Raw genomic sequence first — 13,702 nt, forward strand, 5'->3', positions numbered from 1 at the left:
ACTCTTAAATTATTTTCAGTTAACAAATTTCACTTTTTGCTTGTGCGTGCTATTTGAAGCAGAACAAAACTGAGATCATTTGTTGAATCTAAGTGAGTTTTATAATTATAACAGCATAGGTGTACTTTTTTCACTTCTCATTACTTTCAGTAACTAAAGCAGTATATTGTGGCTTAAAATATTTATGCTTGCTATATGCTATATAAAGATCCTACTGCCAGTAGTTTCTAGTCAGCAGATCTATAAAAATATGTGAAATATACACTGTTTGCCTGGAGGGTAGTCTGAAGTTGGGAGTCCTTTCTAAAGGAGGAGTCTGGTCCTTTACATCAAGTCTGTTGGACTTTAATCCCTCAGTACACAATTGCATGATAACAATCTTGTTGAATTATAAAACACGTTACTACCAGAGGTTTTATTTCTTAGCAACGTGTTCAGGCAACAGTACCATCAGCAAACATGTATTTTTAAATATATTTTACATATATTAAGGTTCAAACTTTTCAAAATGTTCCTGGTTTGGTTTTGAAAGGTAAAACAAAGTAGTGGTATTTTATGCACAGTTACATATTTGCGTGCTTTAAGGGCTTAACACTTCAGTATGCGAAAACTACCTCTAATCCTGTGTAGAGAAAGGCATCCTGTTTTATAAGGAACAGCAGAATCTATACTCTAGATTCACTGTTCATTTATGTAAGGCTCCCGTATGGATTCTGTAATGTCTAATAAACGTTGGGTCTTTCACAGTACAGACTTCTTCTTTCATGGAACCATTAAAAGTTCCTCTTTACCTATTCAGCTATTTTCATGAAACTTGCTGGAACTTGGTGTGTGTAAGGCGCCTGCTTTTGCTGTCTGACGTGACTGGAGTGGCCTCACAGGTTCAAAAGCTGGGGGAAGGACTAACAGTGTGACCTCGCAAGCCCCTTTATCTTCAGAAGTGGCACGGAAGTCGCATTACCTTTTTTCCTATGTAATTGAGGCTCCCAGCCACTGCCAGAAGTGGAAGTACAGTCTCAGTGATTCATATGAAATTACTTTTTTAATTTATCTTTTATTGAAAAAATGCACTTTGCAAGAGAAGCTGTTGAATTAGTAGGTTTATATTTCCCAATATGCTCCAGCTTTTCAAACTTTTTGCAGAACTTCTTCCTGCTTCTTTAAAAATAATTGGCAAGGCTTACAAACAAACTGATGGGATTCTTTTCCCAAGTACTTTTGGGGGGAAAACGGATGAAATACACAAATCCAAAATTGCTTAAAGGATGTCATACCAGGAAGAACTTCCCATGGCTCAAACTCATGAAAGCACAGAGGCATATGGAAGCTGGCATGCTCCTGTAAACTGCTGCCTGGTGGGTTTGTGCCAGGAGATCAGCGATAACAGCAGCGGTTCTTGCTTGCCTTCTGATGACAGTGTCGTGCACGGCGGTGGCTATTTCACAGCGTGTGAGTTAAGTCCAGGGCAACTGGAGAGTAGAATAGATGGCTAAAACTGAGAATAATGGTCAATTGTTTCTCTCTACCGTGAACTCGAGCTATGGAAAATTATAAATTAATGATCTGTCTGTTAGTAACCAGCAGGAATAAAAGGTGTTGCAGATTTCCCTGCCAGTTCCACTCTCGCAAAAATAAGTTGTTCTCTCCAGTGTCTCTGCACCTTGGGGAGCTTAGGCCTGAGCTCTCACTGGACTTTAGCGAGCTGTGCCCAAGCTTGCTAAATAAGATGCAGCAGTTACAAAATTCACCCCTTTAGCTGATGGCTGCACAGATTGCTTCCAAAAAATATGGCAGGTTGGGAAGGACACAAGGAGGAGGAAGGAGAGAGGGAAATTCTGCCATATGAGTGTTTCAAACAGGTTAAAGGAATTGCCCAGTGACAGCAAGCTCAGTGACCTAAACCCTAGATTGTGTGGATACAGTTGTATTTGTAACGCTTTCCCTGGTGCATTTCCTACCAGAGGCGGGGGATAGTTCTAATGGAAATGACTTAAAAGTTGTTCTTTTTCCATTAAGTTATGGTTGGCTTCCTTTTTCCAGCCTAGGTCTGTCCAAGGTACCACTTCTAGCTAAATGGCAAATTAACCAAACCGTTCTGCATCATCAGGGTGGCAGGTAGGAGAGTGCAACTTACACACTAAGATCTAAAATTTAGCAACCGCAGTCACAAACCCAAAAGTGTACAGTTATAACTAGATTACGTGTAAAATAAAATAAATACCTACCCCACTCGCACCATTGAGAGCAGATCCGCAAGTGCAACGTGCTCTGAAAAACTCACTGTTACTGAAGTTTTCTGGGAATTCTGTTTGCTTGTTTAGTGCTCTGTTTGCCTAACGCTGTTTTCACTGAACAGTTTATTGTTGTGCTCTCTAATCCTGTTTCTTGCTACACGTCTCAGATATTTTTGGAAAGAAGGGTTTCCATATTCTTTTGTGCAATGTTAAAATTTAAGTCTGAATGCTTCATGCATGAATAACGTATGATAATAATACACAGTATTGCTGTGAGGTAGAAGAGTGTTAATACGCTGCCTCCAAAAAGAGGCTGTGGCAACAGCAAAACCTGGTTCAAAAGCACTTGCTGATTTTGAATACACCACGCTGTGGTGCCTCGGACTTTTCTTTCTTGCTTGCTTTGAAGTGCAGTTTGTGTTCAGCCTTTTGAATTTCAGTAGCTGTCTTTGGAGTATCCACTTTAGAGAATTCTGTCTTAAAATTCTCCTACAGGTCTTGATGCTTTCCTTATGGGCAGAGTGCCAGCTGCACTACCACCTTGAGATTATTAGTTTTCAAAATATTTCGTGTAAAAATGCACACGGGACTCTACTGTGGCGTGTTAAGCCATTGGGAAAAGTCACACAGCTTTTTTTACCCATGGTTTTGTATCACGATGATGGTAGTTCTCAACATCATAACATTTTTCCCTATCTTATTGAGTAATATTTAACTGAATGAATGTGATTATTTTACAACTTACCTATCTTTAAGTAGTTAAAATTTTTGTGCTGACTGAGTGACTTGAATTTATCTTAGCTGATTCGTTCCTGGCATTAAAATACAATACGTTTAATCTAAAAGTCAAAGTCTGTGAGATCAAAGATATGGAATCTTGAAATCTAAACCAGAAGGATCATAAATTGTAATTCTCTTTAATGACCTATGTACTGTACCTCGGTGTAAAATAAACAACTGGAAAGTCTCTTCTGGGTTGTCGGACATACTCTTCCAGTTACAAAGAAACTTGCATACTGTTCTAATTAATTTATATATAACCATTGCAACTTTCATGAAACTGTGGTAGGGGAGCTACTTCAAAGGCAGGCTTTGTGTAGGCAAAACCCATGTTTGTATTTTGCAGAGATAAAATGTTCATCAGGCCTCCATTAAGTTTGTAAGCTACATTAGCCAGCCTGCCAGATGTAGTTCCCGTCAGAAAAGACCAATACAGTTTGCTGTTTGTCATCAGTTGTTTGTTTAAATTCTTCTCTCCTGTAAGTTGTAATTACTGCCATTTCCATGAAAAGTTCACTTCTCTAAAAACCAGTGGCTAGTAAACTAGTTGTAAATAACAAATGTGGTGTTACAGATTTTCCACTATTATTTTATTCCTCACCACAAATACTCCTTTTTTTTTTTTGTAATCTTGTTCTTATAAATATTTTTGCAGTCTGTCAACGCAAAGGCTGATCCCTACTTACTCTATTCTTAACCCCCAAACTCTTTGTAGATTTTCTTGAAGAAATAAAGAAATGTGTTTAAAAACCATAACACCCACCCACACGTTTTTCCCGAGCTAGCTGGCACCGTATGGCCTTAACCTTTGTAATGTTGAACTTCCTTTTATTGCAGGATGGATCTAAATATCGAAACTTCCATGAAGTTAAACAAATAAATCCAGTGTGTCAGCAGTAGAAAGAAGCATTGTCTCAGGGGTCCTAGGAAGAGGATAAAAGGAGCTAGTAGATAAGAACTGAGTAGAGAAACTACTTTTGTCTGAATATCTGGAAAATTACGCCACCAGTTCCAAGTCAAAACTGCATTCCTGCCAAAGATGTGTGTAACGTGGCACATGTGTAGACTTCGACTTGCGTGTTCTGCTGTGCTCCATGTTACTCTCTTCCGACTCTGATGGCAACCTGTCGGGGTTTTTTAGGATGAGGAAGGACTTCCTGAGTCAACAAGTCTTGTACCTTTTTTGTACAGTGGCTGAATGCCACCAGCAAAGGGATTAAAACTTTGCTGCCCTCTTTCAATCCTGTGGGAAAGCTGGGTTTGCTCTTCTGTTTGCAATATGCAATCAGTTAATACCCAGACTATGTGCCTTGTAGCCCACTATCTTTTTTTCTGATGCCAGCAGTACTGATTAGCTCCAGTTGTTCTTCTCTAGCATTCCTCTTTTTTGTGTAGTTATAGGGAGTAATATTTCCACTCAGCCTTCGCCTGGATAAGCTAAACAAGCCAGGCTTTTCCACACCCCTGTCTCCCACAACAGGCTTTCTGATTCCCGTGTTGTCCTAACCCTTATTTTCTGAAATTTTTAATTTTCCTGGAACACCAGTGATCAGAAATACAAGTTCTGTTGCAGGTGAGCTGCGGTCACTGCCAAAGCTTCCTGGTCTCCTCTGAAAATACCTGATGCCTTACACGGGCTAGTCAGGCACGTTACATCTGTGACTTGGATCCTGAGTAATTCCCAACTGGTGAAGTTTCAGGTTGCAGCATAGATTTTTATTAATTCCAAATCATGTGATCTTTTCTTGGGTCCTTCGGTTTCTTTAGGAGTACTTGGGAAGTATTTTGATAACTTCTTATGAAGTGCTCTGAGCATGTTAGCTTCTATTTTCATAATTTATTATTTTGTTTGGGTGAAAGCAAGCGTATACATTTTGGGGTTCAGTGAGTCTTGGATTTAAAAAAAAAATCTGATACTAATGAATCGCTTGTGTCATTTCCGAGTAACTCTACACAATTTCTAAAAGCAACTTACCTACTGGGTTTAGAAAGAGCAGAGTAAGTTTCACTAATCGCTTTCAAAGATTTTCTGTTAAGTGTATTAATTGTTTGAAGATATAGGTTGATACTTAAAACAAAATCTTCTGGTTTTAAAGGTGCAGAGCAAAGAGCAGATACATACCTTGAAGGAAAAGACCAGCTGGGAGGTTGGTTTCAATCCTCTCTATTAACTAGCGTGGCAGCAAGGAAAAAAGCACCATATAAGTAAGTGTGTGAATTGCAAACACATTGCCAGTTTATTTATTAAGTATCGGGCTTTTGATAGTGTGGGCAGCAGTGTGTAAATAAGAGAAATCAAGCAGTTACTAAGTATCTGATTTCAGTATAAAGTTTTTCTCGGATTAGATGGTAATGGATTTATTGCTTCATTTTTTTCCATCATCATTTTAATAGATGTTTTCTTTCTCAGTCACTGAGGTATATCCTATTGTATTATCAGATACAGCTCTGTTCTGTTGCCATCCCTCCCACTCCCGTGATCAAAGGGATTATTATGGGAGGTGCGGTATGAAAATCTCTTAAGATCGTTGACTTGTGAATTGAACGTGAGGCTGTAAGGAATTCAGAATCACTGGGTGCACATCTTGTACCGGAGCTGGGGACGTACCGTGTGTCCCCTGGAAGATGGAAGGGAAGGGAAGGGTAACGTGGCCTGGTTGCAAGGAGGCTGCGCAATCTGGGCAATGTATTGGCTTAAAGAGCAAACGCTACTTCGGTCTTCAATTCATTTGAAATACGTGTGCCCTGGATATCTGCAAACAATCTGTTGCTCGCATAGCAAAATTAAATAAGGAAAATGAAGTTGTATGTACTACTTGGGGCAGTAGTACAGCATACTCATGGTTGGTTCAACTCAACGGATGAAGTCTTAGGCTTATCAAGATAGAGGATTTGTGTATGTTTTGACTTAGGAATACCCTCATTAGAAACCTATTCTTAACATAGATTTTTATTATTTTTTTTTCACTGGGATTTTGTTTTACACTGAAATTTGTTCTTCAGGACTCTGGTAGTTCATGGATTTACTCTTGGTGAGAAAGGGGAGAAGATGTCTAAATCTATTGGCAACGTGGTTGACCCTGATGTAGTTATCAATGGAGGTGAAGTAAGTTGAACTCATGAGATTCTTATAAATCCTAGTTACAGTTTTTCACTGCCAGATTCTGCAGCTGTCTTGTGCCTTGTTTTTCACTAAACATCTATCCTGTTTACAGCAGAACTCTGTAAGGCTTTTGTAAAGACCTCAGCTACACCGCGATTCCATTTGGCTGGAGTGCCAAACACACCCCACGCCTTCGTTCTGTGCTAAGAGAAAAGAAAACACATTATATAGAGGATGTAGAATGGTTCATTTTTGCTTGGGAACACTGCTGAGGGAGCGATGGGGGGGATTTAAAAAAAATTAACCTTTGCTTTCAAACTGACTGAAACTCACAAGCTGGGCCTAGCAGCAGAGCAGTCAGAGTAGTGGCTGCACCCCAGCAGTCTGTCTGCTCTCAGCCTAAGCTGTTTATTGACTCTGGAAGCGTCCTTCATTCCCTGGTCATGGAGGTTGCACTGCAGGTGATGCTCTGAATTTTTTTCCCTCCCCAGTCCTGCTGTCACTCTTTCTGAGGCTGTTAAGCAGATATTGCAACTCTCTAGACGAAAGAATCCATCCTTACAAAGACTCGCTTATCTGATTCAATAAACTCACAATAGTTACTATTCTTTCAAAATGGAGAGAAGCCGTTTTCAGGGTTGAAAACAGGGTGGAAAACAGTCTGAAGGGGGTGAAAAAAATGTATGTAGTCTTAGATATTAACACTGCTATTTTTATGTTAAGCGTTCGAAGGATTTTATCTCAGTTTACCTGGGTTCTAGCACTGCCTGGACACAGGCTGCTGTGAGTGTATATTGTGGCCCTGGCTTAACAGTAAATCTTGCTAAAATAGGGTGAAGGCCTCCAAATACAGGGGCCTTCTGGGCACACGTAGGGATACGTTTGCAGCACTGACGACACGGAATTGCGCTGCTCGCCATGCTGCAGGACCCCCTGCAGCCCTGCTCATGTGACTTTGTCTCTACTTAGGATCACACCAAGGATCCCCCATACGGTGCCGATGTTCTTCGCTGGTGGGTGGCAGAATCCAATGTTTTTACGGAGGTTCTGATTGGGCCCGTTGTACTTAATGCTGCAAGAGATGATATCAACAAGGTGAGAGCCCAATATGCTAACACTTGTCATTCTAACGACGGGTCCTCTTTGTGTTTGGTTTTGTGTGGCCTGAGCAGGATTCATTGCAAAGCTCTTCAATCTTTAGACCAAGGAAGGTTTTTCCAAACTCATTTAGGCAGATACTACAGCTTTTTGCATCTGTGGAACAAATAGTAAAGCGTGCTAAGGAAAAGACTAGTTTTGGCCTATGTACTTCGTGATGCTTTTGTAACTGTTCAACCAACCAGTTTGAAAAACAGCCAACCTCAGTTAACTCATTATAGAATATTGCCATTTTGTGTTTCATCTCAAGTGCAGACCATTAACGCTTGATTTTTCTGGTTCTGTCTAGCTTCGGAATACACTACGCTTCATGCTGGGAAACATGGCTGGCTTCAATCCAGAAACCGATTCCATCCCCGCTTCAGAGATGTACATAGTGGATCAATACATGCTGCATTTATTGCAAGATTATGGCAGCAAGGTAGGGGCAGATTGTCTTTAGATGACTGTATGTGTAACATTTTTCATGGGTTATACCTCTAGGGAAAATTCTTTTAAGAGTATGAGTAAAGAGTATGTGTTAAGTAGGCAAATGATTACCACAAAGGTTTCTTTGATGCAATGTGCACTCCCTTAAGCACATTGCAAGTTTTGAGAGGAAGGCTTTGTTTTTAACATTCTTAACTTGGTTCTGACATAGACCAGTCATTCCCGCTCTCCCCCGGCCCAAGGCCTGAAATCAGAAGTCTATAGAAACAGAGTAAGATATTTAAAAATGTAAAAACAAAACCAAAAACTTCTAGAGCTTTGGAAATCTTCTGTAGTCCAAAATTTAGTCATTCCTGTCACTCAGAACCATTCTGCTGGATGAGAAGATACAGACATGAATTTCTGGGATTCCCCCTGTCCTCTCCCCTCAAATTTTGAGTTGAAATGATTTCTTTGTCCGAATTGTTAACCAAATTACCATATTTTTTTTTCCACTCCAACAACCTTTAAAGAAAAGATTCTCCCAAGGCTTTGTGTTGCTTCTTACAGTTTAAGTTCAGGTTCATCAGAGGTTGTCATTATGTGCCACGTGATGAAAACCGATATACTGTTCCTCCCCCAGGTTACCGAGGCGTACAAAGAATATGATTATAGCAAAGTTGTTCGACTATTGCAAGCGTTCTGTTCCAGAAACCTGTCTAACTTTTATTTCACCACAGTCAAAGACAGGTAAGTTCATTACTGCTGCCTTTAAAAGGGAAAAGACAAGTTAATCTGTTTGAGATCGAGGTAATAACGTTCCAGGCGAATGCCGAGTGACTGCGGGTGTCTCGGAGGAGATTTCACAGTTGCGTATCCTGTGTTCGTGCACTAAAGCTCACAGGCAAAAGCTTAGCTGCTCTCAGCTGAGTGTTAATGTCATCAGCGTGCTTCTGTGTTCTGTCCACTTGGGGTACTGAATCATTTTGCAAAGTAATCAAGCGTAGACATTTAAAACTGAAGTTTTAGAGATAGATTCTTGGTTGTGTATTTCTACGCAGAAGCAAGTGCATCTGAACGCGGGAAGGCAGAGGGAAGGGCTTTGAGCACTGAGCTGGGCAGCCGACTGTCTTTTACTGATCTAAAAAACACGTAAAGAATCCGAAGAATGTGACCGATACCTTTGTAACTTTTGAAAGGGCTGTTTCACGGGGGAGGGAGATGATACTGACTGCAGGTTATACTGATCTTTAGTTTTCAGAATGCAAGTAAAGGGCAGGGTGGGGAAAGAAAAAAGCCCTAATGCTGAATTTTATAGATGAACCAGAGCAAAAGGCTAACGGAGCTGCAGGTTCACCCGCCTCCCTGAGAAAAGATTCTCTGCCATACAAGTGAGGCAAATTAACATGCCACGTACAGAATCTCCTTTCCTATGAGGGAGCGTGGCTGCATATGCACATGGTTCTGTACCCACGCCACTGTGCTTGCCCAGGAAGGGCAGCTAAGGAAAACTTCCTTAGAAAGGCAAGCTAGGTCAGACTTCTGCACTTCCAGTGGCAGTCCTGGAACTATGGCTCTTAAGCAAGAACAGCAACATGAACGTGCAAATACTTTCCAGCTTTCACCTCTGTCTTGCAGGCTCTATTGTGAAGAGGAAAAAGATCCTAAGCGGCGCTCGTGCCAAACTGTGCTAGCAGAGACTTTAGATGTCGTGGTCCGATCCTTTGCACCAATTCTTCCTCACTTGGCAGAGGAGGTTTTCCAGCACCTCCCTTATAAGAAAGGTAAAGCACGTATAATTTCTAAGCAATTCTTCTAGTGCACTGTTTAATTACACAGTTAGAAAGAATGCAAGTGCAGAGGTACACCATTGGGTTTTATGAATAGAGAGACACTAAATTAAAAACTCTTTTGTTTGCTCAGAGGGTGTGTTTCGTACTGGCTGGATTAATGCAAGCTCAACATGGAAGAAGCCCGGCATTGAGGAAGCAATAGAAGGTGCATGTGCAATGAGAGACTCTTTCCTTGGGTCCATCTCCGGCAAGAATGCTTTGGAATATGAAGTCGTTATTGTAATTGAGCCCGGATTGCTGTTTGAGTTAATGGAGGTAAAAGATGCAACTAAGAATAGTGTTGTCTGTGCAAAAAATACTAATTTCTGTAAACTTTCTTCTGCTTTGTTACTTGCCAGGAAATCGCAGAATAGTTGAGGCTGGAAGGGATGGCTGGTGATGGTGTAGCCCAGGCAGGGTCAGCTTGAGCAGCTGCGCAGTTGGGTTTTGAATACTGGAGGGTGGAGGCTTCACAGCCTGTGGCAGTGCTTGACCCCCCTCAGAGTAAAAAAAGCGGGTTTGTGTTTCCCTGGAATTTCCTCTTTCCATTTCTGTCTGTTGGCTCCTGTCACTGAGCACCAGTTTCCTTTGCTGAACTTCAGGAGATTGCTGCTAGCCCATTTCTCCAGCCCGAGAAAGAGCGCAGCCTTCAGCTGCGTCAGGCACTTTTCCAAGCACCGTGTCATCAGCAGACTTGCTAAGGGTACGCTCTGCCCCGTCATCCAGCTTCCTAACGTGTTAGATGGTACCGGACCCCGTGCTGACCCCTGGACTACGCTAGTAGTGACTGCCAGCTCTGCACTCCTTGAGAACGCCTGTTGTAGTGCCGCCGGCGATACTTTCCAAAGTAATGGGCTTTCTTCCTCTGGGGGTCAAAGTAACTTGAAAATTTCTGCAGAGGGACCCTTAGATGCTGTAGTTCCAGTCTGGACTCTTCCTCTTGGCAGGAGTAAGTGAATTAGGCTCGTGGTTCAAATCACCCACGCTGACTAGGAACCGGTGTCTTAGCATCTGTTTTGAAGACCGGAGTATTTTAGAGCTTGCAGCAGCGGACCCCAGTTTTGATGCTGGATGTACACAGAGCTGTATATATGCATATATTTACACACACACAGGCACAGGTGTGCGTAAGCAAACTTGTGTTCCTTGTGACAGCTGTGGCAACCACATACAGTGGTTCTACTTTTGCTTTAGTATTTTCTATGGGAGGGATGTCAAGGAACAAAACCAGGTTGCAAGTTTGAAAATTAACCCTCTTCCCTAGGCACTGCAGGCTGAAGAAACTTCTAGTGTTTCACAGCTGAATGAAATAATGATGGCTTCCCAGACAACCCTGCTGAGCGAGCTGCCTAAAGAAACACCTGCAGATGCAAACATCATCAAAGGGACCTTCCTCATAAACTTGGAAGGTAAGAGAACTACCCCAGGCACGCTACTACGCTAAGCAGGTGGTACTTCTCTGCACTACACCATGCTTTGCTAACTACACCTACACCTACGAGTTGACTACTATACACATGAAGTGAACACCGCTCTCAGCAATAACGCTTTCTTTAACAGGTGGTGATATCCGTGAAGAATCGTCGTATAAAGTTATAGCCCTACCCGCTGCCAAAGCAAAATGCCCTCGCTGCAGGAGATACACTTCCGCTTCCTCAAGCACTCCCTGCCCACGGTGCCTGAAAGTCATTGCTGGAAAAGGCAGCACGTGAAGATGAAAAGCTTCTGCACAAGCTGTTCCAAAGTCTCGAGTAGTATACCAGAGCGGTGGCTAACCAGAAGGTCTCTGTGCTGCAACCTGTAGAACCAAATGCTTAAGCCCCGGCTGAGTTTTCTGCTGGTTTGGGGGGAACCTTATGTATATATACCTACCTGTGTATATCACTTTTCAGCTTAATAAAAAGGGTCGTTCAAAATAACCCGTTTACTTGGGTTTAGCAGCCTGTGTTCTTTCAAAGTTTACTTCCCTTGAAGTGGAACTGCACAGTAAAACAGCTGTTGTTTAATTTCTATACTGCCAGCAGGTGCTTCTCTGGACCCCAGAGAACCAGTCCCTCTCTACCCTGGAGTGCCTGCTCCTCTTGTAAAACAGAACAGAAGAAGAAAAGGTAGTGACCACCATTCCCTAAAAGGAAGGAAGAGACAATGAAACCTCAAATTTTATTAATCAATTTACACAAATCCACAGCAAATTAGACACAAAATAGCACTATATACAGAATATTACTTACAATACATTACAGATTTGATTGGTGTAGTGGGTCAGCTCTGACATGATACTCACTTACAGTAAAATCCTTTCCACAGCTCTCCCAGGATGCAGGAGTGTAATGCAACTAAGAAACAGTTTTGGTTTTCCCTGGGTTTCATGATGACTGAATCTCTAGCGTACTCCTTTCTGCAGAAGTCTGAAGTGCTGTCAGGCAAGGAGGTAAAGTCTCCTGTATAATCTTGCCTTGCATTTCTCCCCTACAGCTGTTTTAACCTCAGTTAGGGCAGTCACTACAGAAGTACCTAAAACATAGACCAGGGCTGGCCGCTTACTTTTCTTTACTATGATCTCGTGTAGTATCAAAACTTCAAGAAGCCTTCAACAGCTACATTTTAAAGTGCAGTAATTAGGAACTGGCAATGCCAAATAGGTGAAGGAGGCTGGTTGAACAAGCCACCTACATAACAGTTTGGTTTTTAGGGGGAGTCTAACCCTTAGATGACAGCAGCACATACTTCAGAAAGGTAAGAACAAATTCTGTCTCCAGCAAGGCGGAATACTTTGTTTCTTATGTCTAATGCAAGAGGAGCAGGTTACACGATGGACTTAGGAATTTCAGCTGACTCCAAAAAGTGTACACCAATTTCATTTTTCTCTCCTGGCTTCCTTTAGGTAGACAGTAAACAGTACTAACTGATGCAAGATAATCATGTTTAATACCACCGCAATAGTGAGGATACTCACTATATGATTCCCTGTAGGTACTGTAAATAAAAGGGTTTTTAAGGCTAAAGTGTACTCGGTACTAGAGATCTTCAGTGAAGTTGGGTCAACTACTTAAAGCAGGTTTTGACTACGAGTTAACATGTGCAGAGATCTATAGCATACTGCATCTTCTACAGCGATAAGATGGGGGAACAATCTTCCAGTAAGACGTTCCTTGACCTACTTAAACTCAGCAGAGGTTAATAATAAAGGAGAGAGATGAAAATCCAGTTCTAGCTGAAGCCCAGCACCTTAAGAGACAATACTGGGGGAGACCTGGCCTGCGAGAGGAGTCCGTATTTGTGTCTGGAGAACTGGATTCTCCTTCCCAGCTGTTTCTAGCGCGGGCTGTTCTCCCTGTGCGTAAGGCCCCAGCACGTTTCACCCTGTCTAGTGCAGCTGTCATCGTCACCTACAATGCAGTTACAAGGCACGAGCCCAACACCAGCTCTAGCTTCTGAAAAAGCAGTATTGGCTTTACATGGTAACTTCAGAGACTCCTTTTTATCATGATTATTATTATTATTATTCCTCGGGTGTAATTCTACAGCTCGTTTGGAAAAATAAATCATACATGGAACATTGAAACTGCAGCAGTTACTGCCAGCATGAAATACAGAATTTCACAAGATGTGATTTTGTAAACGGACTAAAACTGCTGTCAAATATATCCAATTTAGATAGACTACCGCAAAAAGCACTCAAGTCAGAAATAAATAACAAAGCATTTCAGATGCTAACAAGTGTACTAGAAACTAAACATCTCTGTACTAGCGCAGAATTTAAAATATACTCCAATTTAAAATTACCTTCTGAAATTCTGGGATGGGATGCATTGTTCTTTTCGTTGTTAAACAAGAGCCACACAGAAGAAGTTTCTTTCAGTGCAAGTTCAGCCTCAGTCGTGTGAAATCACGCATTACACCGCTACACAGCAGAACCGCGCCAACCGAAAGCGTCACTACTGTGAGATGGCTTCTACCGCCTCTGTCAGGTTCAAGGCCAGGTTATACTGCCCGTGGTTCTCCGGTAGGTGCTCCATGACTTTGCTGATGAGTTTGGCTGTTACTGCAATTGGCACTTCTGCGTTTTGAAGTTCCCGGTGGTTCTATATAAAAGAATAAACAAATCGGAGCAATGTTACAGCTGATCATCTGCATATAAATCCTCCTGAGCTTGTATAAAACAGATTACTAAGGTTTATCAACTC

The 13,702-nt window shown here is 41.8% G+C and overlaps 2 protein-coding genes across 6 annotated transcripts in view; one reads left to right on the top strand and one right to left on the bottom strand.

The window, feature by feature from the left end:
- Window positions 1–11,434, top strand: part of IARS2 (isoleucyl-tRNA synthetase 2, mitochondrial) — a 43,310-nt gene extending 31,876 nt beyond the window's left edge. For all 3 annotated transcript variants that reach the window (XM_055816280.1, XM_055816281.1, XM_055816279.1), the window contains 9 exons: window positions 5,111–5,219; window positions 6,018–6,120; window positions 7,087–7,212; window positions 7,565–7,696; window positions 8,327–8,433; window positions 9,322–9,467; window positions 9,607–9,791; window positions 10,780–10,924; window positions 11,076–11,434. In XM_055816280.1, the coding sequence (XP_055672255.1) occupies window positions 5,111–5,219; window positions 6,018–6,120; window positions 7,087–7,212; window positions 7,565–7,696; window positions 8,327–8,433; window positions 9,322–9,467; window positions 9,607–9,791; window positions 10,780–10,924; window positions 11,076–11,227 (1,205 nt within the window). In that variant the 3' untranslated portion in view covers window positions 11,228–11,434. The remainder of the gene's footprint in view (window positions 1–5,110; window positions 5,220–6,017; window positions 6,121–7,086; window positions 7,213–7,564; window positions 7,697–8,326; window positions 8,434–9,321; window positions 9,468–9,606; window positions 9,792–10,779; window positions 10,925–11,075) is intronic.
- A 222-nt stretch (window positions 11,435–11,656) lies between these two features.
- RAB3GAP2 (RAB3 GTPase activating non-catalytic protein subunit 2) overlaps window positions 11,657–13,702 on the bottom strand; it is a 49,132-nt gene continuing 47,086 nt past the window's right edge. For all 3 annotated transcript variants that reach the window (XM_055816277.1, XM_055816278.1, XM_055816276.1), the window contains exon 35: window positions 11,657–13,600. In XM_055816277.1, coding sequence (XP_055672252.1) covers window positions 13,454–13,600 — 147 coding nt within the window. In that variant the 3' untranslated portion in view covers window positions 11,657–13,453. The remainder of the gene's footprint in view (window positions 13,601–13,702) is intronic.

This window comes from Falco peregrinus, chromosome 11 (assembly GCF_023634155.1).
Source record: "Falco peregrinus isolate bFalPer1 chromosome 11, bFalPer1.pri, whole genome shotgun sequence".
In the NCBI taxonomy this organism is placed as follows: Eukaryota; Metazoa; Chordata; class Aves; order Falconiformes; family Falconidae; genus Falco; species Falco peregrinus.